The sequence below is a fragment of the Pelecanus crispus genome, chromosome 11, assembly GCF_030463565.1.
Source record: "Pelecanus crispus isolate bPelCri1 chromosome 11, bPelCri1.pri, whole genome shotgun sequence".
NCBI lineage: Eukaryota > Metazoa > Chordata > Aves > Pelecaniformes > Pelecanidae > Pelecanus > Pelecanus crispus.
The window spans coordinates 3,333,754-3,356,788 of record NC_134653.1 but is presented as its reverse complement, the minus strand read 5'-3'; the positions used below and the strand labels follow the sequence as shown (position 1 = coordinate 3,356,788).

General features: G+C 56.4%; 2 protein-coding genes across 4 annotated transcripts in view; one reads left to right on the top strand and one right to left on the bottom strand.

Moving 5' to 3' along the window:
* The window catches only part of SLC5A10 (solute carrier family 5 member 10), a 43,090-nt gene that overhangs the window by 13,174 nt on the left and 6,881 nt on the right, over positions 1-23,035 (top strand). For all 3 annotated transcript variants that reach the window (XM_075719341.1, XM_075719340.1, XM_075719342.1), the window contains 2 exons: positions 1,860-2,065; positions 4,678-4,813. In XM_075719341.1, coding sequence (XP_075575456.1) covers positions 1,860-2,065; positions 4,678-4,813 — 342 coding nt within the window. The remainder of the gene's footprint in view (positions 1-1,859; positions 2,066-4,677; positions 4,814-23,035) is intronic.
* On the bottom strand, positions 2,170-20,622 carry FAM83G (family with sequence similarity 83 member G). The gene is made up of 5 exons (XM_009487569.2): positions 20,128-20,622; positions 12,770-12,937; positions 8,693-8,817; positions 6,437-7,883; positions 2,170-2,589 (listed from the first exon to the last, which is right to left on the bottom strand). The coding sequence occupies exons 1-5, from the start codon at positions 20,620-20,622 to the stop codon at positions 2,170-2,172; spliced, it is 2,655 nt and encodes an 884-aa protein (XP_009485844.2).

Below are 23,035 nucleotides of genomic sequence, written 5' to 3'. Positions count from 1 at the left end.
GTAAGAGAGACCGTGCCATCCTGCACTCCGCTTGGCAGTCACTTGCGGGGATGTTAATCTTGGCGGAGCCCGCGGGCTGCAGCCTGGCATCTGCGGGCTGAGCTCCCGCCGCCCTGAGGTTTTTGCCTCGCTCTTCCATCTCGGCAGGCGTAGGTGTCGTGACTTGCCGGCGAACACCTTTGGGGAAAGGAGCAGGCCCGCACCCTCGGGTACAAATCTCTGCTTTCAGCACTCGCCCTCTGCCTCTGGAGAGCCTTTGTTGGTGCCCAACGCCCATGCAAAGCTTGGGAGTAGCCAGGGCCTGGATAAACCAAGCGCTGGAGGCGGGCCAGGGCTGCTTGCGCAAGAGCAGGAGGAGTTTACAAATGCTGAATCCCCGTGAAATATGGGGGAGCTGGTTTGCAAAGGGGGGGTAAGGTGGATGGTGCCCCTTTGCAAACTCCCCAAAAGCCTCAGGTCAGGGGGATGCCCCAGGATGGGGACAGAGCTGCAGGTCGGTAATGGAAGTGGCAGGGCTGCAGGGAGAGGGCTGTCCTCGGGCAGGAGGGGACAATGGAGCAGGACGGGTGTCTTGGAAACTGGGATTTGCTCACGCTGGCACTTGATGCTGATCCCAGTGTCCAGCACTCGATGCCCGAGGGATTTACTCTCGGTCTAAAGACAGCGGCGCTGGTGGGCATGGTCCTGCAAGAGGGTGACTTCTCGGGAGCACGTTCCCACCCGGCGCTGCTGCGTTGGAGGGGGCCGAGCTGAGGGTCCGGACCGCAGCCCATGGGCGGGGGTGGGAGGGATGCAGGATTGCGACAGCTGGAGCAGACCGGGGGGAAATCCACCGAGGGATGCTCGTGGGTCTTGCTTTGAGTCTCCCCTCCATGAGGCACCGGAGCCTCCTCTCTTCTCCCAGTGTCGGCAGCTGCTGTGGGCGCGGGGGTACCAACACACCTCCCTGCTTATCTCCTCCACGGCTGCTGCGTGGGTGGCCGTGGCACGCAGGGGGAGCAGGGTGGGTGCCTCCCATCCCTCCCTCCTCTGAAAAGCGATGCTTCTGGCTCCAAAATTCTCCTGCTGGAGGTACTGGAGGAGCTGCAAGGAGCGTTCAGCCCATGCCCCCCAGGAGCGGGGAGGCGGTGGGGGGCCAGGGCAGAGCCCGGGGCTGGTTGGCAGCTGCTGTCGGGGGCTGGCGGCCGTGGTGCGGGTGGGAGGAGCACCGAGGCAGCTGCCAAGGGCTCAGAGGCTCGCTTGCTGGGGCTTGTTCATGGCACGTACTCCTCAGCGGGGCTCAGGCTAAAGCCTGGCCTCAGATCCCATTTCCTAGGAAAATTGCAATGAAGAGGGTCTTTTTTTCTTTTTTTTTTTTTTTTTTTCTCTCCCTACTAGTTGCTGGAGGTTTTGGGGATGGAGCTGCGTGGGGCGTGCTGGGGAAATGCTCAGAAGGGTAGAAAACGTATGGCTGGACACTTGTGCCAAGGCACCTTGAGCTGTAGTATATCAAGTCAAAGGATACCTAATCTTGCATTTTAATAGTCCTAGGCAAGTTTCCCTTGCTCTGGGACCGGGGAGCTTTAATAAATGGGTTGCTTTTACAGTACGAGGTCAAAAGAGGTGGGTCCCTTGAGGAGCCTTTGTCCCAGGATGTGGGTCACCCTCCGAAGGGAAGGTGGACTGTAATGGGACCTGCTGTGCAAAATGTTAATAGAAGAGTCTCTTAAATAACTAGAAGAAAACACAATCACGAATGAGCCCTCCCTCTCTGGGCAGCACTTCTGAGTTAATGAGTTGGCAAGCGTTTTGCCAGCTGATCTCACAGGCCACTGGGTTTTGCTCCACTCTAACCAGCCTCCCCCAATGATGCTTTCCAGCTTTTAATGAGATCGGAGGTTACCCCAACCTGGAAGAGGCCTATTTAAAAGCTGTGCCATCCAAGATTGTTCCCAACACTACCTGCCACCTGCCCAGAGCGGATGCAATGCACCTCTTCCGAGACCCAGTCTCTGGAGATCTGCCCTGGACCGGGATGACTTTTGGGCTGTCTATCATGGCCACGTGGTACTGGTGCACCGACCAGGTAAATGTAAACAAGGTTCCCCTGCCCCATGTAACATGGCGTTGCCTGGGGTCCAGGCACGCTCTACTACCGCTCTTGCCCTGGAAGTCCACCTTCATCAGCACCTAGTGGTCCTTCTGGCTGGTGGTCTCAGGGGGCTTCTTTTTGGAGTCAATAGAAGCACCCGGGGCTCCCGCAACCCTGTTCTTGAGGTGCTTGGACTGGGACAGTTTGGAGAGCGGGATGCCGAAGGGTGTCTTCATCTCCTCGGTTGTCTTCTGGCTTTCTGGCAGGGAGGTTAAGCGTTTGCTCGATGCTCTGGGGTTGCTTGATGAGAGGTGGCCGGGCTGTGTGGGCTTGCTGGGGCTGAAGGCTTTTCTCTGCCAGTAGGGCTGGCTGCCTGCAATGGTCTTTTTGGGCTCAGCTCCATCCCCTCTGTATTTGGTGGCCCCAGGGGGTTTCTCATGCGTTGGGGAGCAGGAGACCTCCTTGCCTTGTTCTCTGCCTGCGGGGTTCCTGGGTAGGTAGCGGTAGATGTGCGTCCCCTGTTTGTTAAAGAGCAGAGAAAGAGATGAGCTACTGCTGTTGCAAGGATGCTGTTCCCCTGCAAGAGCACCCCTTCACACGTCTGAGCCGTGGACTTGGTCCTCATGGACAAATCCCTCTCCCACTTGGTGTACTCCCTTGCCCAAATTCTTCTGAGACCGGTGGCAGCTCAAAACTGCCTCAAGCCTTAACCATTGCTGCTCCTCTGATTTTGTGCTCTGGCAACGCACTGTCCTGCACATTGCAGCATCTCAGCAGCCACTTTCCGAGCAGCCCTGGCAGCCTCTGGGCTGTCCTGAGCCAAGGCACTGCTGCCTGGAGATCCAGGACCAAGGACCATCTCAATGCCTTCTCTCCAGCTGCAGCCTGAACACCCATCTTAATCATCTAAGTGTTCATTTCGGGCCCAAAGAGCAATTGGTCATCCAGACCTGACCTGTGGGATTAGGTGGCTACCAAGATTAGATGAAAGGATGGAGGGTTGGGAGAGGAGGTGGGATCAGGAGGCAACAGTGAGCTGCAACACCGCTGCGGGGGTGGCTCTGATTAGCTGGGTTGAGAGACACATTTGGATTCAGTCTGAGCACCATTAATCTTAATTCTGGACTGGGTAAGACCTTAACACATGGCTGTGGTCACCAGATATTTATCTTCCTCTTTGGGTGTGTCTGCGCTGCAGTCTGGAGGTGTGATTGCACCCCGTGCAGACGTACCTGGGTGAGATTGGATCTAGTGCGTGCAGGTGCTGATGGCAGGATGAGCTGGGGCTGGAAGGCTGCAGAGCCTGCTTAGAATGCTTTGGGTTGGAAGGGACCTTTAGAGATCATCCAGCCCAACCCCCTGCAGCGAGCAGGGACAGCTTTAACCAGATCAGGGTGCTCAGAGCCCCGTCCAACCTGACCTGGAATGTTGCTGGGGATGGGGCCTCCACTGCCTCTCTGGGCAACCTGTTCCAGTGCTTCACCACCCTCATTGTAAAAAATTTCTTCCTTATATCCACTCTAAATCTATTCTTCTTTAGTTTCAATCCATTACTCCTTGTCCTGTCACAACAGGCCTTGCTAAAAAGATTTTCCCCATCCTTCCTGCCCTGCCTCTGCTGCAACCCCTGCTGTGCTGCCAGCACTGCATTTCCACCGTGCTGTTGGCATCGTTTCGGTGTTCAGTCACTTAGTCTGGATATCCCCATGGCCTCTCTGGTCCGCAGGCAGACACCTCCTGCTTTGACCAGGAGGGCTGCATTAAAGCAGTTTAGCTTAGGTAATGCTAGATTGATTTAACTGTATTGCTGAAAATCAGTGCTAAGGTCTGAGATGTCTTCGGGTCGGGAGGACTAAGGGTGGTTTAGCTGCTCTCCCTTCGAGGTCATCACGTGCCTGGTGTGGTGCACATGGTGACTGAGCCGGGTGGTGGGTCCTGCGGCTCCTGACATGGTCTGGCTCTTGGGCAGAAGGTAAACCACAGCTTCCCACCCCAGGAACTGGCACCTGGTCCCTCCTGCCTACCGTGGCATGAGCCAGTGCTTTCTCTGGAGCAGCCCAATCCTGATGGGTGCTGAGCACTTCTCTGTAAGCCCTCGGGGAGAGTCTGGGCTCTTTTAAAGTCAGCATTTCCTATGGATGTTGCCTATTTAAGAGTGATTGCCCCAAAGCCCACGGGCTGGCTGTATCATGCATGGACACGGCTTGGCCAGAGCTTTGAGGTGTGATGGTTTGAGCAGTGTGGGTGGTGGAGTTATGGTAGGAGGAGGCTGGACTCAGTGTGTCTTTTATTGTGGGCACTCTCTGGGGAGGAGATTGAATAGAAGGGGCAAGAGGGTAGAGGATGGTGGTGGGGAACGGTTGATACTGGCAGGAGGATGCGCTGCTGTGGTTGCACTGGGCTTTTGTGGTGCTACGGCATAACACCAACCCGTTGCTGGTCTGGAGAGAAACCCAGCCCGTGGGTTGGGTACACATCTACGCTGCATTTGGGCCCGATGGCTCCAGCGTTTGTGGATGCTTGGGATGCAGTTTGGCAAGGAGGAGGCTGATGCGGACTAGGGAGTGTTGGTGGCTGCTCCGCCATCCAGCCCGGCTCTCCCACAGGTCATCGTCCAGCGGTCGCTCTCTGCCAAGAGCATGAGTCACGCCAAGGCCGGCTCCATCTTGGCCAGCTACCTGAAGATGCTGCCCTTGTTTGTTATCATCATGCCGGGGATGATCAGCAGGGTCCTGTACCCAGGTAAGGGCCCCGCCACGCAGACGCGGAGCTGGCAGGATGGGTATTTTGCCTGTCACTAAGCAATGAATGGGCGGGGGGCTTGTCTGGAAACTTCTGCTCTGCATGGACCTGCGGGGTCTGCAGGAGGGAGAGGGACCTGAGTGTCCCTGGTGCTCTCTTTGTGCCTGCTGTGCATCAGCCAGCGCTGCTGTCCTCTATTAGCCAGGCGGCTGGGTGTGAAGAGGGTTGCATGTGTTTTGGCAAGGCAATGCTCCAGGGATAACTTGGGTGCTGTGTTCTCAATGTGCTGGAAAACGTGATGGTTGCCCTGAGTGAGCCTCTGCCTGCATTTTGGGCTACACTGGGCTACAGGCCAGCGCATAAGAAATGCGGACCCCGAATAAAAAATGTTTGGCGGGGGTTGATGGTGATTGCTGTTGGATTGGAGGTTTCTAGAGAGTTAAACAAGGATTGCTTTGGTTTATTATTTTTATGCATGGGAGAAACTATTCTCTGCACATTTCCATCAGCTGAGCGCTGGCGTTCCTAACCCTGATGGTGTGTTAATTATCTGCCTTTCATCAAAGGGCCAGAACAAGTTATTGCAGGAACATCAACGTACTTGGCCACTCTGAGCAAGGTGGCACCTGGGACCTGGGTCACAGAGCATCAAAGGGCTCGGTGCTCCTCGCCCTGCACGGCACGAGGGGATATTTGATGTGCGAGGATTAAAACCTTGCTCTGAGCTCCATGTCACTGGCTGGGAAGGGAGAAGCAAGTGGACTCTGGGCTAGTAAATTTAATTCCCTGTAAACACAGATTAGATGCTCAGATGGGGTAACCTCAGGTGGCTTTGGTGCTTTCAGCTGCTGATTTAGCCCTGGGGGTTTGAATGCCCTGAAAACAGTGGGTGGGGAGCCTTGAGAAACCAAAATGCTTGGCAGTGGTGCAAGAGGCTGCAGTGCTTGGGTGGAAATAGGGGAATGACCCTGCAATCCTCCTGCCTGGATGGGGTGATGCTCCTGCCACAGCGGGGATGCTGGCATGCACCCCGTGGTCTTGCAGCAGGGTGCTGGCATGCACCCCATGGGGTGACAAGGTCTGGCGTCAGTCCTGGATCAGCCATGAAGCTGCTGACTGCAACGCTCGCCCACAGAGGTTGCCATCCCTGTTTCTCTGCTGTCTTGCTCTGCCTAATTATGTGTCCGAGTGCTTTTACTTTGATGCTAATCACCTTTGCAAGGAGGTAGAAAACAAGCCTGAGAAGGACACACCTTCACGCACAGTCTGTCCCTGGCTGGGCATGATGCCACCGCTGATGGGCTGTGGGACAGAGCCCAATGCCATGGGATAATTAATTCCCAAAAAGCTCCCCTTTACCAGCCATTCCCATTGCACTCCCAGACACCAAGAGCTGTGGCATGGCCACCACCTTCCCGACCAAGAGCACCTCTTGGGTGACTCCTACCATCGCCGCGTGTAGGGCGTTATTCTCCCGTATGGGGAGTCTGATCTCAGCATCTAGGACGCAACACCAAAGCTAGGGATGACACCACGCCTTGGCTGAGCTGGCTGGGTCACCTCCAGGTTTGCAACCTTTGTAGGGTGGAGAAACATAGGGAAGGTTATAGCAAGAAGTCCTACCTGAGTGGCACTGCTGGGGTAGGAGCTGTTGCCATCCAGGATGGTGCGGGGCAGCACACACCTAATCTCCACAGCGTTGCTCCTCCTCTTCGTGACGTCCTCCACGCGGATGTGCTTCAGAGATGGGAGGCTCCCCAAGGGGCTGATGAAGGTGCCCCGGCTGATGTGAGGGTCACTGAGTTTCCTCTGCATGGGCAGGATCTCCCCGTTGTGGGTGACGTCTGAGTTGGTTCGCCGGAGTGGCCCATAGCGATCCCTCACCTCAAAGTACTCATCTGAGATGGAGGAGGCATTGGAGCGGCGGTAGCTGTGGTCAGCAGAGCTGCTGGAGTAGCTCTCCTGGTCGCTGAGAGTGATGTACTCCTCTTCCTCCTCCTCCTCCTCTTCTCCCAGCCCATTGTGGGCACAGGGAGGCCCTCTGTCCTCCTGTGGTCCCGCTGCCAGCCGGTCTGGCTGGAGATGGCAGGTCTCCATTGAAGCTCCATTGGGGTTCTCCTCCAGTTCCTGCTTTGCAGCTGCATGGTCAGCTGGTGGTGGTTGTGTGTCACCCTCTGGGCCAGCACCGCTGTCACAGGGTGTAATGATTTTGGTCATAAGGACGCCAACGGGGATGGTCCTTGGCTTTGGAACTGGGGGCTTGATGTCCTCCAATGTCTCCTCTGGTGGCTTCAAGCAGTGGCCCAACGGTGAAGCAGCAAACGTTTCTACTTGCTTTGTTGTCCATCTGGCGCCTTCGATGGGGCTGGTAGCAGGGGCTGCAGGAGCTTCCATGGGGGTATGTGGGGCCTGTCTTTGGCAGGGGGACACCAGGGGTGGCTCTTGGTCTGAGTTTTTCTTGGTCTCCATCTCCCTGTTCTTCAGCATCTGCCGGTGCTGAGCACTGGCCTGGGAGACATCGCAGACTTTGATGCGGTTCATCTGCGAGAGCTTCACGTTCTTTATCTTGGGGTCAATAATGTTGATGTAACCCAAGACTTCGCTCCCAGGCTCGGGGTCAGGCTCCACCCAGGTGGGCAGATAGTCAAACATGTTGGCTTTTTCCAGATTCAGGAGGCCGGGGTGGATGATGAGGGAGAGGTCTGCCACATCGCCGTGCCTGTCGCCTGCCTGGCCCTCGGGTGGGGCTTTGCCTTTGTTGTCTGTCTTCTGGTTTTTGTCCTGGTTCTCGGATGAGGTCTTGCTGATCTGGTCGGCACTCTTGGCCTTCACCAGGGCGTATTTAGGGTTTATCAGCTTCTTCACCACGGCGTTGGCGGGGGTCACCGGCACAACGGAGGGCAGCGTTACAGGCTCAGGTTCAGGCTCTTCGCCCATGGAGATGGACTTGAGGCTCACCCCCTTGGACATGAGGTAGAGCTCCTGGAACTGCTTGTCGAACGCCTCCACTACTTGGCCCGAGAGGACCGTGATGACGTTGCGGTCCGTCCTCGCCGCAGACCAGGTGAAGCTGGAACAGAAATGCATTGGAAACTCTCTGAGTGCTTGCTGGTAAATAACAAGCCTCTTCCCAGCCCTGGCTTTCCCCGGGGGATTGATGGTGCTAGTAGAGACATGATCTTGCTGTAAACATTAATAATAATGAGATTGAAGAAAAAACTCATCCCAAATTGGAATGAAGGGTTGAAGTTTTGAGCATACTGGAACTTGAAGTAAAAATAAAAGGTATTTGCTGTGGGCCAGTTACTTTTTCACTTTGGTGCTGGCCGCTTTTCCTTTCTCAGTTTGGGTTAGTTAAGAAAAGCGACTCGTAAATAGATGTGTTTTTTGTTGTGGCCAGAAAGTAGGAAATGTTTCAGTCCCATGTTTATGAAACTTGTCTTTTATTGCTGAAAAGCTTATTGAGACTGGGCTATTTCTACCAAAGCAAGTTTTCACTTGGACAAATTGGAATAGACTTTGGGTAGGCAATGTTTAATTGGAAAAGCTGAGGTCAACGTGAGAGCTAGGACTGGCTGCAGTTTGGTGCTTTTGTCCTTCCTTGTGCTCATCACATCCACTGGCAGAAGCACGTGGTGTGTCCCACCACCTCTGAGAAGGAGGGGTGTCCTAGTCCTGGCCGTGGGGTGGTGAAGGCCCCTTGGGTCCCACTCCAAATCTCAGGGTGGACTTGCAAAATCATCTCCCAGGGGGAGTGAGTCTGGGATGGGGTCCCCAGGCCAAAGCTGGGCAGGGACCAGGACTTGGACCTCGTTGGTCCCCATCAGTCCTTTGACCAACACCTCTGTGGGGTGGGCAAGAGGAGATACTACTGATTACCTGTAGGATCCACACATGGCCCTGTCCCCATCCACAAACATGAACTTCTGGGCCAATGCCCCTTTGAACTTGGTGGCTGAGCGCGTGAAAAACTCTGTCCCTCCTGTGCTCCGGACTCGCAGGTTCTGCAAAGCAAAGGCAGAGGCGTGAGCATGACCAGGAGCAAAGCGCTGGTCTTCAGAGCATCATTCACCCCCTCTGTTAATGTCCCTGCAGATGCTCTACAGCCCCTCCGAGGAGTGGGAAATGCTCTTCATGGCTGGCTCGGAGGCAGCCACGGTGATGGGAAGATAAAATAACTTGCCCTGGGCCACGCAGCCAACCATAGATTTTGCTTCAAGAATTTCCTGCTTTGCCCATGTGTCGGGGCAGTGTTTTCTACCTTTTATTGGAGTAATCTCCGCAGGGACATTGTAATAATCTCCCCAGGGAAGTGGTGGATTCCCCAACATTAGAGACTTTTAAGATTCAACTGGACAGGGTGCTGGGCCATGTTGTCTAGACTGTGCTTTTGTCAAGAAAGGTTGGACCAGATGATCCTTGAGGTCCTTTGCAACCTGGTGTTCTGTGATTCTATGATTCTCCTGAACTTGGCGCTGCCTGCGTCTGTGGGTGAGCAGCGTGCGATACTGCTGCCAGATGCTTTCCATCTCCTGCTATCTATGCAAATGCTACCATGGGAGATGCGATTCTTCACCTCCTCCCCAGCGGGAGATGTACAAGGAAGGGTTTTTAGGGGGAGGGGGGGACCCCAGGACAGCACATGTGGACCTGATGGCAGTGGGCTTGTCCTCCACTGGGTTTTTCCCCTTGGTGTGCTCCTAAATCTGAGCTTCTAGCCCTGTTTTTAAGGGTGAATGGGAAAAAACCACAACAGCGGGGCAACATCTTTCCACCCTCAGGAAACGAAACCCAGGGACATGGGCCAAAAGGACACGTCCCACAGCGTGTCCCTGTGGAGGTGGCTGGGGAGTAGGGTGTCCCCCCCCCAAACAGGGAGCCTGGGCACAGAGAGGCAGCCCCAGCTCTGAGAAAATGGTTTTTATCTTCAGTCTGGCTCATGCTTCTGTGCTTTTTTCTGGAGGGCACCAGCACATTTTTGCAGCTGAGCAGATAGCATCTTTCACTGCAAATGGTCTCCCTTGGGTGGGGAGAAAATATTTTCTTATGAAAACACCTGCATTCCTCCTGTTCCTGCCGGGATGTTGGTTAATGCCGTTGCTAAAGGCACCGTGTCGTCACTAGGTCATGCCCTCCATGGTCGGTTTTTTTGTTCTTTTTTTTTTTTTTTTTTTAAATGAAACAAACAAACAAAAAAGGTACCAAAGGTATTTGTCCTCCCCACCTCCAGCCTTCCTCATCTGCTTCCCTGGGGTCTCCTCTCTCGCTGTGGACCACAGCCCGGCACAGGCCTGAGCCCGGGTGCCAGCTGAGCTCGGGCACCCCAGTCCCCGCTCCCACGCACCTGGCAGGAGGGGCGGTGATTCAGCGCTGGTTTTGGCGTGATGCAAAAGCAAAGGCTTTCTTGATTGGGTTTCCAGGGAAGTTTTATGCACTGAGTCGAGAAGTTTGGGTGGGTTTTTTTTGGTGCATTTGATTTTTTTTTTTTTTTTTCTAGGGTTTGCCTTTTTGCCTGGTGTGGCCGGGGTGAAACTGGTGCTGAGCACCCCAGTGTCTGGCAGCAGGCAGCGCTGAGGGTGCTGTGGGCTGGCTGGCAAACAGGTTGGGGTGGCAATTCCCGTCCCTGTCCTGTGTTGTCCCTACACCTGTGGCTGCCAAGAGAGTGGTAGCGCACGGGATGCATGCTGACCGGCTGCTGGGTGATGCTTGCACCCAAGGCCGAGCCCTCTGCCCGTCGCCAGCCTGGGCGTCCCCGGCTCACGGCTCTCCCAGGGCGTTGGTCTCTCCTGTTCGGAGCTGAACTTTTGCACAAGGGCACAAAGCAGCCGTGGGTTTTTCTCAGGTAACACCCAGGGGAACAAAGCTCCCCAGAAGCAAGGTGCCGGTTACCTTTCCCTTCCTCCTTGCTCCTGGCATATCGCTGCTCTTAAGATCTGTTTATTTAATCTCTCCCAAGATGAGCGCACAGCAAGCGAGCACGCAGCGCGATGGCCGGCTGCCGAGCCTGGGACGGGGTGAATCACTCCCCAGGCACTCGTTGTTGCTTAATGAAGTGACCACCTTGCCCAAGCCGGCTTGCTAATTGCGAAGCGAGGAAGGCACCGTGATAACGACTTACGTTTCGTTAGCATCTCCTGGCTTACGAAGCGGCTCCCAGACACTGCCCTAGTTTCCTCACAGCCTCCTGCCCTGCTGCATCCCATGCCAGCAAATTGGCTGTAATATGTGGCAAATCCCAACTTCTAGACATTTGCCGAGCTCTGCAGATGTTCTCCTGCTTTTCCAGTCCTGCCACCGAGTTGCTAATGCATTAAAACACCGGCATGCGTCAGCTCTGGCTTTTCTGGTCTCGGAGCAGCAGCAGTCTGCAGGATACCAGACTCTCCGGGGAGTTTGGACGCAGGTAAAAGCTCAGCTGAGTCTGCTCTAATTGTCATGAGCAGCAATTAAGCAGGGCCGGCGGGCTCGGTGGCTGGGGAAGGCAGGAGGCTCGGCTGGCTGGTGCTGTTGGCTCCCTGGGGTGGGGGTCCCTGAGTCCCTGCCGCATCCCAGCCCCGCTCCAGCCCATCGTGAGGGTGTCGTGGCTCCTACGTGTTTCTGCTCAGCTGGGGGTTCGCCCTCACCGTAAGCAAATTTGGCGAGCTTGCCCAGGCATGGGCCTCCCTGCCAGCTATTTGGCAGCCGGCGCACGTGGCCGGGTGACGTCAGGCGCAGAGACGTTGCCTTTCCGCCACGCAGCAGGCAAGGCTGAGCAACTTGCAGCCAGCGGCTGAAGTATAGCCAGGAGAAGGGTGTCTGCAAGCCCCGAAGTGAAGCTGCTGGGCTGCTCTGGCGTGTTTGCATCCGACGCTGGTGATGGGAGCGTTGTGCCCAGTGGAGAGCCCGGGACTCTCTCCTGCGGCTGGAGCAAGCATCCCTGCTCCTGCTGCTGCTTTTGAGGCTGGTGTATCCCCTCGCCCTCTCCTCTGCCCCTTCGTCTTCCTCCACCTTTGCATGAGCACGGCACAAGGTGATTTTCTGTGCACCCCCTGCATGCACAAGGATGTATAAGAGGTTTGGGGTGCTTTGGGCTGGGGACGGAGACCCCGCGCTGCCGGGCATCCCCTGTGCTGCTTTACTTTCCCTTGTTTCAAACAGCATTTGTGCACCAGAGCAACATCATACGTAGCTGCTGGCACGTCTGGGGCCGGGTGAACGTGGCATGTGCGGGCAGATCTGTCTTGCCAGTGTGCTGCCAGCCGGGGCCGGCGTCACGGCTGCCTGCTGCAGGTGAGAGTGGTGAGGGCATCCTTGGCAGCTGCCGGGGCCGCGGGCAGCGTGGGTGCCTCCCTGCTCCGCTCCCGGCCCCATGCTGGGGCGGAGGCTCCAGAAAAGGGGAAAATCGAGTTTTTTAATTCCAGCCTCTGACTTGCAGGAAAGCCCGAAAGCGAGAGAACCGGCTGGTGGTTGCTCCTGCCGGTCCTGCCCCTGGGGCAGGAGCAGGCATGGAGCTGGGGACAGCAGGGATCTGGCCCTGGCAGAGCATCTTTCCTCTTGCACCTTCCCTCTTGCCGCCTTCTTCACCAGGAGGATCTGAGCACGTAGGTTTGCCCTGGGTTTTGCGGTGCCCTGCTCGAGTCAGAGCCACTCCCGTGGGGCCTCAGCTCCCTGAACACCCCTCTGCCCCAAAGCCAGCTCTGCCTGGGTGCCAGCAGCCCCCCCGGGCTTTCTGCATCCAGCTTTGCTGGGTGGAAATCCATGTCCTCATCTCTCATCTGTTCCCCTCCATTCTGCTGCTCCTGGATTTGGGCATCACCTTTGGCTTTGGCTACAGGAAAAATGGACTAAACTCATCTAGCACTGCCCAAAGTTTTGGAGTTGTGATCCTCCCAAGATGGGAGGGAGCATGGCTGGTAGCTCTCATTATCTCCCTGCCTTGGAGATCACCCGGTCCCGTACCCTTCAGTCCATCCTTACCTTCAAGTGTCCGGCGTGCATCTGGGCTCGCTCGCACATCTGAAGGAAGTGCTTCACGTTGGTCTCATCCAAAATGATGTAGACTCCCACTTTCCTCTTGAAGCCTGCGTCCAGGAGGTCCTTGAAGATGTCTACATCGGTGAACATGTCCATGACCACCGCGATGACCTGGAGAGGGGAGAAGAGAGATGAGTCTGGGTAGCATGGCCGGGTGACAACCCCAAGATGTAGTTGGTGCTTGGGTGAGAGCCAAAGCAACGTGCTCTCTCTCTAGGAGGTTGGGATTAGGTGTGGGGGAGCCCAGGCTCCCCCCCACTCCAGCCAGCCCGAGGGCAGAAAGCAGGAGCCCCCAGTCCCGTTCCTCTGCTGTCACTATGGGAGGTTTGGTCTCCGGTGGTGGCCTGTAGCATAATATGCTGTGAAAAAATGATTTCTGAGAGTGAATCTAACTTTCTTGCCTTTAACAAACATCACAAATTTTAAAGTCCATTTTCTGGCTGAGAAGTTCAGCGTCCCTTTGCTATCGGCACTGCCCACAGCCCCATCGTGGGGAGCACCAGAAGGGGAAACCTGCGATGCAACGATGTGTCTGTCTGTCCAAGGGCACGTTGCATGCGGTGGAGTCCCCCCCCGCCCCCGCTGTCTCTGGGGATCTCATGGATGCTTGTGTTGAGAGAAACAGTATAAAAAATAGCTAAACCTCAAGCTGCATCAGGGGAGGTTTAGGTTGGATATTAGGAAAAATTTCTTCATGGAAAGAGTGGTCAAGCATTGGAACAGGCTGCCCAGAGAGGTGGTGGAGTCCCCATCCCTGGAGGGGCTCAAAAAATGGGCAGCCGTGGCACTTTGGGACATGGTTTAGTGGGCATGGTGGTGTTGGGTTGATGGTTGGACTGATGATCTTAGAGACCCTTTCCAACCTTACTGATTCCTAGTTTTTACTTTCATTAAAAATAATCCAGCCAGCAAGCCAGGAAACTTGAAATTAATTATTACTCTCCCCTTAATTGGTTTAGTGGTGGACTTGGTAGCGTTAGGTTAATGGTTGGCCTGGATGATCTTAAAGGTCTTTTCCAACCTAAACGATTCTATGATTCTAAAGGTTACTCTAAGCTTGGAGTTCAGGAGCTAATTCAGGAACTGCAATGACTTTTAATATCTATTAAAAAACAGGCCTGGGTGTGAGCTGATGAGGTTGCTTGAAAGCAGCTGGGAGTTTGCAGGTCCCAGCGCTGCGACCGGCTGCCGTTCCAAGTCCAGGCCGCTGCTAGCAGCGATGTGGTTGGGTTCAAGGTCAGCTCTCCACCGTCAAGCCAGAGCAGAGCACCGGTGCCAGGCGGTGTTTCTGTCAGCGGCGCTGCTGATGTCTCTCTCGGTCTCGCTGGCTGGCCCTTGCGTGGCTGGGAGCCCTCCGGGTGCTCGGGGTGCCGCTTCTGCTGCGCAACCCCGCTGCGAGCATCCCTCCTTCCTCCCAGGCTGTACGGAAGCGGAGCAGAGCCAAGACATCAGTGCCAGCACCCCATGCATTGACAGTAGGGTTTGGCACATGGCAGCGTCACCGTTCTTTGAAAGCTGGAGCTGCCTTTGTACCCAGGGCATTTGCTGCCGTGGCGAGCCCTGTGTGTGACAGGAAGATGCAGCTGTGCCGTGTGCGGCCACGCTGGGATGGCTGCCCAAGCACTAAAGTTCACTCCACGCCCATGGATTTTGCCTTCCTGGAGATGGCATCGCCCATGACGCAACGGTGAGCAGCAATGGTGCAGCATGAGGCGCGTGCAGGCAAAGGGGCTGGAGGCAGCTGCCTGCAGCCCAGCCGAGCATCTCGGTGCAATCCCCGGGGTAGCAGTAGGGCAGCGCAGCCCCACGGCCATGTCTGCCTCCCCTCATCCTGCCAGGGGTGGCAACAGCCGTGCAGGAAAGCGGCTCGTCATCAGGGCACTCGCGTGTCATCATTCCATGCTTGGAAACCCATTGGTGTCCCCATCTCTGCAGCTGTTTTGGAAGGTGCCCTGGCTGGGAGATGAGTGATGGCTCCAAGTCCCTGCACCTCTCGGCCCTTCACCCTTCCGGGGGGCTCCGCTGGCCGCCGAGCCAGGGAGGACACCAGCATGGGAGCGTGCATACCGTGGGGTGACACAGGGAGACGCCGGGATACTCTTCCCTTGGGAGGGAAGGGATCAGGACGGTGCTGGGCGCTTGCACACTCAGGCACGTCCAGTCCAGGGCTCTCAAAGCACCAAGCTGCCTTTTAATTAATTTAGTGCCACAGGAGGTGGAGAGCTGTAATTAAGAGGAGGATCGTGCGTTATGACACTGCCGGCTCTTCCCTTCCTTTTCTGCGGGTGATGGGGCGAGGAGCAAGGCTGCGTGGGGAGCCCCAGCTTGTGCCACCTCCGATGCCACCCTGACCTCCCCAACCCTGGCTAAGCACAAGCATTTCGGGGGGGTGCCAGCAAACCGAGTGAGAGGGGACATTACAGCTCTGCCACTCGATTTTAATGGAATTCCCATTTATCCTCACCTGAGAGCCTCTCAACAGGCTTTGCCATAAAAGGACAAATCCTCACTCCCATGTGCACCCGCTCGTGTGTTTTGCACGTCCTCGTTGTGCTGGTGAGGAAACTGAGGCAGAAAACGTGGTGCCCGCTCTGCGTGGGCTGCCCAGCGAGGGCTGCGCTCATCTCGCCAACGACGTAAAGTGGGACAGGTTCAAAGCTACTCTTAAAGCTCAGGGCTTGGCTTTTCCATTTACAGCAAGGAATTGGGGAAGAGCTGTGCTATCTGCCGCGAGTCCCGGGTGAGGGGCACCTGAGATGGGACAGCGTCTCCTCGGCGCAAGGAGGTGGGTTTGGTGGCAGACGCTTTGCTCCCATCTCTGACACCGGTGCTCCCTGCGGCCGTGGTCGTGTCACTTTGCCTGCACGCCGCGTTTTCTCCAGGGGAACTTAAGACTTTATAAAATGGGGATGAGAATACTATTGGCCTTCATTTTGGGAGGAAAAAGGACATTTTCCCACTGTGTTCCCGGCATTCCCAAGGCCTTGGCTCGCTGCTACAGCTCTGAAGATGGGAAGGTGCTTTGCAGGGACGCAGGCAGGGCACAGTGATGTCCCCCATCCCAAGCACCGCTCTCACGGGGATGGCAAGCAGGCAGTGCGCTGCAGGCAGTTGCCCAGGGCGGCTGGCTCGGGCAGCGGGCAGGGAGCCCAGCTCTCTCACCCGCTTGCCCGCATTTTCAACCCAATTCCTCCTGCTCGGCTGGTGCGTCCTGTCGCCGCTCAACGCTTCTGCTTCTCTCCCCGCCGCGTCTTGCCTGCAGGACAGGCTTGGCCTCGGTTTGCCACCAGGATCTCACACTAGCATGCCAGCATGCTTCCCTGGCACAAAATGAAGAGTGAGGATGGCACTGGCAGTGCTCCCAATGCGGTGACGGTCCAGGGACCTTGGGGTGGAATCTGCCGCTGGGCTGCCTGCGCTTGAACCTTGGTTGGGACCTGTTTGGTCTGTGCTAAACCCAGGTACAGGGTTTAATCTGCAATGAATAGAGGTCTGTCTGCTCCGGAGAGGTGAAATCCTGTGTGCTCTTTGCTTCCCAGCCCAGGGAATGGGAGTGTCTGGAGCAAGCTGTGCTGTCCTGCTGCAGGGAGCAAGCTTGGCACCCTTGTCCCCGTCACTTCTACCAGGGCAGCGCTCCGTGTCCCGCATGCTCGGTGCCAGGGAGTTCCCTGGCAGCAGGAGAGCCGCACCTCTTCCCAAAGCCCCTTTGCCGCTGCATCATCCCGGGAAGCTTTGCCATCCCTTTGCCATTCATCTGGAGGGTGTGGAGAAGACCAGCCCCAAATCTACAGCCAGGTGCTCCCAGTGCCCAGGTGGGTGACGCTTTTCTTCCCAAGTTTCCAGGAGCTGCTAAGATCCATTGGACGCAGCAGATGGACAGGCGCCGGGTCCCACCACTCCAAGGAGCGGTGAGCATCGCGTCCCCTCGGACACCGGGCAAATGATGTTGGGATCCTTCTGAATGGCTTTGATGAGCACATAAGCTGCAGGATCATGTTTTATAGAGGAAATTACAGCTCTTTATTAGCTCACTCTGAATCATCAGATAATGACTTTTGGGGCACACCACGTGGGCATTTAATAAATTAGGCAGGCACCAAGGCACAATTAGAGGAAGCGTGTTGGGATGAGGGAGAGGTGGGACAAGTAACATTAATAATTGCTCCCCCCCCATCAACCCTTTCATCCAGGAATGGCAGAAGGTTTTGTAAACAGTAATTAATAGGGCCTCCTAACCTTCGCTGGAAGTTGCTCAGGGTAATTATATCACCACAATCCCAACCTGGAACCTCAAGTGCAGCGAGGCGATCAGACTCGCTGCTGTCTCCGGTGGCTTTTGGCCAAGGTCAGTGTTTTCAGCCTGCTTTGGTTTCTGGTCAGATAGAGCCAAAATCTAGAGAAGAGGAGAGGAGGGAGATCTTCCTCCCTTCCCGTCCTGTGAACTTTGCAGCCTGAGGGGAGCCACATTGAGGAAGAGATGGCCGTGCCACAACTGGACCAGGTGAAGGTCTCCAGGGTGAAGCCCGGTGGTGCACCACGTCCCTGACCACCTCCGTTCATTAGCCACAAAGATGGGGATTCGCTGGGAGAGCAGGGACGTGGCCACAGGATCCTGCCTCTCTTCTCTCCCATTTATTCCCAGGAAGAGGACGGGATCATTTGCATTCTCTGCTCTGGCTCGCCTGGGTTTGCCTCTCTGCAGAGCAAAGCAAAGGCTCTGAATTCAGCAGCGTTTGGCCTTGTTCCTGCAAGCAAGTAGGTTCACCTGCACCATCAAAGGGGCCTCAAATCTCAGCTCTTGGCTCCCTCGCCCCAGCCCTGAGCTGCCGTGAGCCTACCCAGCGTCAGCGGCGTTCACGTGGGCTCTGAACTTTCCTTGGCCAAGCTGTCTTGTCAGGTGAACTTTGCTCTTCTGGCCACGAGACAGCAACCCACGTGGCAGTGTTTTGGTGTTCGGCATCTGAGAGCATTTCAGACCAAGTGTCTTTGAGAGTGGCTGGAGCAAGGGTCATTGTCAGGGTTGCAATACTGAAGCTCTTGCAAGCCTATGCTCTGGCCATTGCCCGGGGGGATGGGACAATTCGGCAGGGATATCTGCAGGGTGGCCCAAGGGACACTACAGGAAGGACGGAGCATGTGGCCAGCCTACGTGACATGTGGAGCGGCAGCTGGACGGTCCCTCTGTCTACTCTCAGCTTCCTCAGCCAAACCCTTTCACCTCCAAGCTGCCATGAAGATCTTAAGCCTTGGCTGAAATCTCTGGGTGCAGAGGAGGGTGGTCTAGCCCAGCATCCCCCCACTTAGGAGCACCCACACCAGCGCTCACCTGGGCTCACCTGCGTGGTAGCACGTTCAGCTCCAGTAACTGTGGTCCTTGTATATGGGGTGGGAGACCTCTGGAAGAGCCCCACTTGTCAGAACCCGTAACTTCTGCCATCCCCAGACCCTGCAGACTGCAGATTTGAAGCACACACCCATCTCTATGCTGCCTGGGGTGCCATAGGCTCCAAGCAGGCTCCTGAATGTCTCCAGTGGTGTCGACACGTCTCATCCCACTGGCACGGACCACCTGGACCAGGAGGCAGAGCCCAGCCCTGCTCACAGGGCATCAAGGTACCAGTGACAAGCACGGCAGCATCAACCGCAGCCACGTCCCTGTGGCTTGGAGAGGCTCCAGGGAGAGGTGGGGATGGTGCAGGCAGCAGGGCCTGGCAGCTGCCTGACTCAACCACCTGGCTCTGCTGAGCAGGAGGAGGGTGGTAGGATGACTCAGGAGATGCCGTTTGTGTAGGGGCAGGCGGGAAGCGGTGAGTAGGCAAAGCCAGGCAGGAGCTGCAAGCCCAGGTGAGACAGAGCCGGAAAGACGCAAAGATGAGACATTATTTGTAGTGGGGGAGTTCTCCCCATCCTCCATCCCATGGGACTTCAGTCCTCCCTTCGCTTTGCCCTCCCTGCAAAGCCCTTCGGCGGGGAAAACGTTGCAGGTAGGGACAGGTCACCTCGACTTTTGCAAGGTGACAGTGGCCAGAGATGGCTCCCGTCCGCAGCAGGGCAGCCCCAATTCCCTGCATCAGCAGTCCCTGTGAGCCGGCTGGCTGGGACGCGTTGGGAGGTCAGTTTTCCTGCCTGAGCTGGGGCTCTTCATGCTCAGACCTGTGGCCCTCTGGTCCTGGAGAGACTCCGATGGCTGCGTGCCACCAGGCTTCCGTCTCTCCTGCCAGGGTCTGCAAACCCCAGCACTGTCCCTGGTCCCAGCATGGGGGTCTCCAGAGCCACGTGGATCCATCGCATCCCAGTCTGTCTCCCCCTGCTCTGCAGCCACTTGGGCAGAGTCTCCCTGTTTTCCTGCTGGAGCATCCCCAGGTTGAGATGCTCCTCCCTCAGAGCTGGATTTCTCAAGGGAGTGGATGCAAGGAGCTAAGAGGGCTTCAACCACCAGCACCATGAAACCAGCAGGTACCGACCCCTCCTGCGCTTCCCAGCTGGAACTGGGTCACTGGAAAATACCAGCAACCTCTGCCCACCACCGCTGGCCTTCAACGTGTGCCATCAACTCCCTCCTTCCCTGGTCCTCCTGCCCATGACACTAGCCTGGTCCCATCGCTCATCCGCCTCGACTCCCCGCTCCTTGGTTTGATGCCACAGGGAGGACAAGTCTCAACCCAAATCCCAACCCCAAAGAGGGTGGGCTGCCGTTAGCTGTGCTACCCCTCGGCATCTCCCCAGCCTTGCCCTGCACAACAGCTCATCGTTTTCCTCTCAAAGCCAGGATGAGGCCGGCTTGGAGCACCGTGGCTCTCTCAGGCCAAGCTTGACCCTCGCACACGTCAGCGCCAGACAAGTGGCTTTGGCTGCTTTGCCCTGGGGCTGAGGTTGGCTCCTCCGGTTCCTGCGTGTTGCCGCATGCAGTCAGACAAGGCTCTGGGAATAACGATTGTGGGGTGCCTGGGACTGTGGGCTCCCAGCTGGGAAGCAGCTCAACCCATTTTTCTCCCCGGTGGTTTTTCCCACAGCCCCGTGGGGACCCCGGGATTAACGATGCTACCGTACGGATCATGGGAAGGGTCGCGTTGCTCCCAGGGAGTGTTTGGCCAGGAGAACAGCATCTTCAGCAAAATCTGATCGCCAAATATTGATTACACTGGATGAACGTGGAAAAACCCCAATGCTTGGCCCCAATGCCTTTGCTTGGGCAGAGTTCCCTGCAGGATGGGGATTACCTGGCCGAGCAGGACTTTAGCATCTACCCTCGGCAGAACAACCCGCGGCAAATCCTGCCCCGTCCCCGCGGCGCACCTCACCTTCTGAGCCTGGCAGATCATCTTCCGCACCACCTCCTTGATGTGCGCTTGCCCCTCGATGGGCGGCTGCATGTAGACGGTGGCGCGGGTGACGCCGCGGTAGGCGACGGTCTCGGGCCAGCCAAGGTCCAGCTGGGGGATGGACCGGTCGGACCTCTGGGGCCAGTACTCCAGGGAGGGGGCCACGTCCTGCTCGTCCCCTTGGCTGTTGTGATCGCCTTCGCTCTCCCCCGTGCTGCTGCCGTGGCGCGGGATGTACTCGGAGCCGGGGTCGTACGTCTCCAACGTGTCCAGGATCTTCTTTAGCTCCAGTTCAGAGAGGAAGTCCCTGATGTTCTCCTTCTTCAGGACCTCATAGAAGGCGTCAGGGCCACGGGAGGCCAGTGCCTCCAGGGCCAGGCGTTGCTCCTCGCTGTAGAAGAACTCGGGTTTGGACTCGCTGGACCTCCAGTTGACGTGGCTGTCGTCCAGGCACTGCACCTGGGAGAAAGCCATGGTGACCACGCACACCAATACCCTCTCCGACGGGAGCTCTGTACGCCCAGCGAGTGCCGGATGCCAACAATAAATAAGGAATTAATTATGCCCCAGTCTTTAAATACACAATTTGCTTTGCTTCGCCCTCCCTGGCTCAATGCGCAGCTGGGGAAACACACCGCTCCCTTCTCCGCCAGCTCCTGCCAGGCTGGAGCTCTTCTCTGCTGGGGAGGAGGATTTGGTTTCTTGTTTGCTCCCGGCTCTGCGCAGCAAGCGGGCTCCAGGCAAGGAAAACCTGGAGCTTCCCACGGCTGGGGCTGTGCGACGACGGGGCAGAGATGGCCCCGGGCGCACGTGCACCCCTGGGAAGGTCCTCTACCTCCGGGTCCACGCTCTTTTCATCCTCTGCTCTTTCAAGACAACGATAATACCGGAGAAAGTAAAAAGCGGAAAACAAACGAACAAAAAAAACCCAAAGGCTTAATAGAGGGCAGAGAGAAGCAGGATTTGTCTGCCCAGACGCCGTTCCTGGTTATTGTTCCTGGAGAACTGGGTCAGCCGGTGGGTTTCGTGGCAGCGAACGTCTCCGTCAGCCTCTTGTGCATCGCCCTGGCTGGCGGGTCGATTATTTCGGGCTCCTGCCAGCACGCAGCGCTGGGGCTGGACAGGTAACAGCAAGAAGTGAAAAGAGGAAAAGCAAAAGAGTGATTCATCGCTCCGCCCTGCCCCACCTGCAGTCACATGCTGCCTTCACACATTCCCGGCCCTGCCTGCACATTAACTCTTTCGGCTGATGCCGTCCTCACACCTCTGCCCCGGCCCGAGGGTCCCCCGGCACCGTGCGGGTGCAGGAGGTCAGTAGTCGGCTGGAGAGGGGTTTGGGTGTTTGTCTTAAAAAAAAAAAAAAAAAAAAAGCGGCTCTCCCCTGAAATCTCCCCCTCTCTTGGTGTGCCGGCAGGTAAGTCAATATTTCTCAGGCAAACAGCTATGCCTCGTGGTTAACCCCTCCTGTGCCGAGCACAAGGACGCCCATGCTGTTGCGGGTGCTCGGAGCCCAGGTGGGTCCCGGCAGGCAGCACGGGCTCAGAGCTGCCATCATGGTTCAAAGCTGCACCAGGGGAGGTTTAGACTGGACGTGAGGAAGGACGTGAAGCATTTCTTTACTGAGAGGGTGGTCAAACCCTGGAACAGGCTTCCTAGAGAGGTAGGCAATGCCCCAAGCCTGGCAGTGTTTAAGAGGCGTTTGGACAATGCCCTTAATAACATGCGTTAACTTTTGGTCAGCCCTGGTCAGGCAGTTGGACTAGATGGTCGTCATAGCCAACTGAAATTTTGTCTCTTCTCTTCTCTTCTCTTCTCTTCTCTTCTCTTCTCTTCTCTTCTCTTCTCTTCTCTTCTCTTCTCTTCTCTTCTCTTCTCTTCTCTTCTCTTCTCTTCTCTTCTCTTCTCTTCTCTTCTCTTCTCTTCTCTTCTCTTCTCTTCTCTTCTCTTCTCTTCTCTCTTCCTCTGCTTTGGCACGAGGTTTGCAGCAGGGACATGATCACGGCACTTGACCTGGCTAGGGCAGATTGCGTTCATATACTGGGAGATGGGCAAAAATACCCCCCACCTTGGATTCATCAGTTGGTGCTCACAAGCCAGAAATGTGGCGCTTTCTACTTGGAAACTCAGATAAAGATGAATTTCAAGAATCGGGGTCAGATTCCTGCACCGATGCAAAAAAGGAAAGTGCCAGGGGCTGTGTCTCGCTCCCTCGCGTTGGAGCAGCTCATCTGGATTCGCAGCCGTGTAAATGAGAGCCCCGCTTGAGTCAGGCTCCCAAGGCGAAGCCGCCTGTCTGCCCGGGCGCTCGGCCGTCAAAGCGCTCCTCTCTGCAGACATGGTGGCCGTGCAGCATCCCGGCTGTCGTTTCCCTGGCTGGGGCTAGCAGCGTGGCGAAGCGCCAAGCCCAGGGAGCATTTGGGAGGAAAAAATAAGTCAGAAACATGCAGAAAGGGGAGAAACTCCAGCAGGGCTTTCTCAAAGCTGGGCTGTGGCAGGATGAGCTGGTACCTTTTCAGCTTTAAGTTATAGTAATGGGGATGCTTAGGGGAACCGGTGGCTTTTCCCCCTTGGAATAAAAGGGTTTATGTGAGTGCTTGGGAAAGGCTGGCAAAATCACCCCCCCCTGCCCATCCCCCGGTGCGAAATTGTGCGCTGGGTTGTGCCCAGCTCTTGTCTGTTGTGTAGAGGATGGGGCAACGGGGACACAGGGATGCAGGAATGCAACAGCTGTGTGATGGGATCAGGACATGAGGAAGAAGGAAGCGTTCGGCTCCCACCAAATATCGGCTGAGGAGGTGTTTTGGATGGAGCTGATGACTTTATGGAAAGGCTGCGCCGACCCCGTGGGGATTTTCCAGCGGCAGGACGTCACCTCCGTGACCTGGGC

What these genes read in the sequence shown, in the direction of transcription:
- FAM83G (XM_009487569.2), bottom strand. Translation starts at nt 20,622, where the DNA reads ATGGCTTTCTCCCAGGTGCAGTGCCTGGACGACAGCCACGTCAACTGG. An exon ending in TGCACGCCGGACACTTGAAG is followed by an intron (nt 8,818 to 12,769) that starts GTAAGGATGGAC and finishes TTTGCTTTGCAG; the next exon opens with AACCTGCGAGTCCGGAGCAC. An exon ending in GCCATGTGTGGATCCTACAG is followed by an intron (nt 7,884 to 8,692) that starts GTAATCAGTAGT and finishes TTTCTGTTCCAG; the next exon opens with CTTCACCTGGTCTGCGGCGA.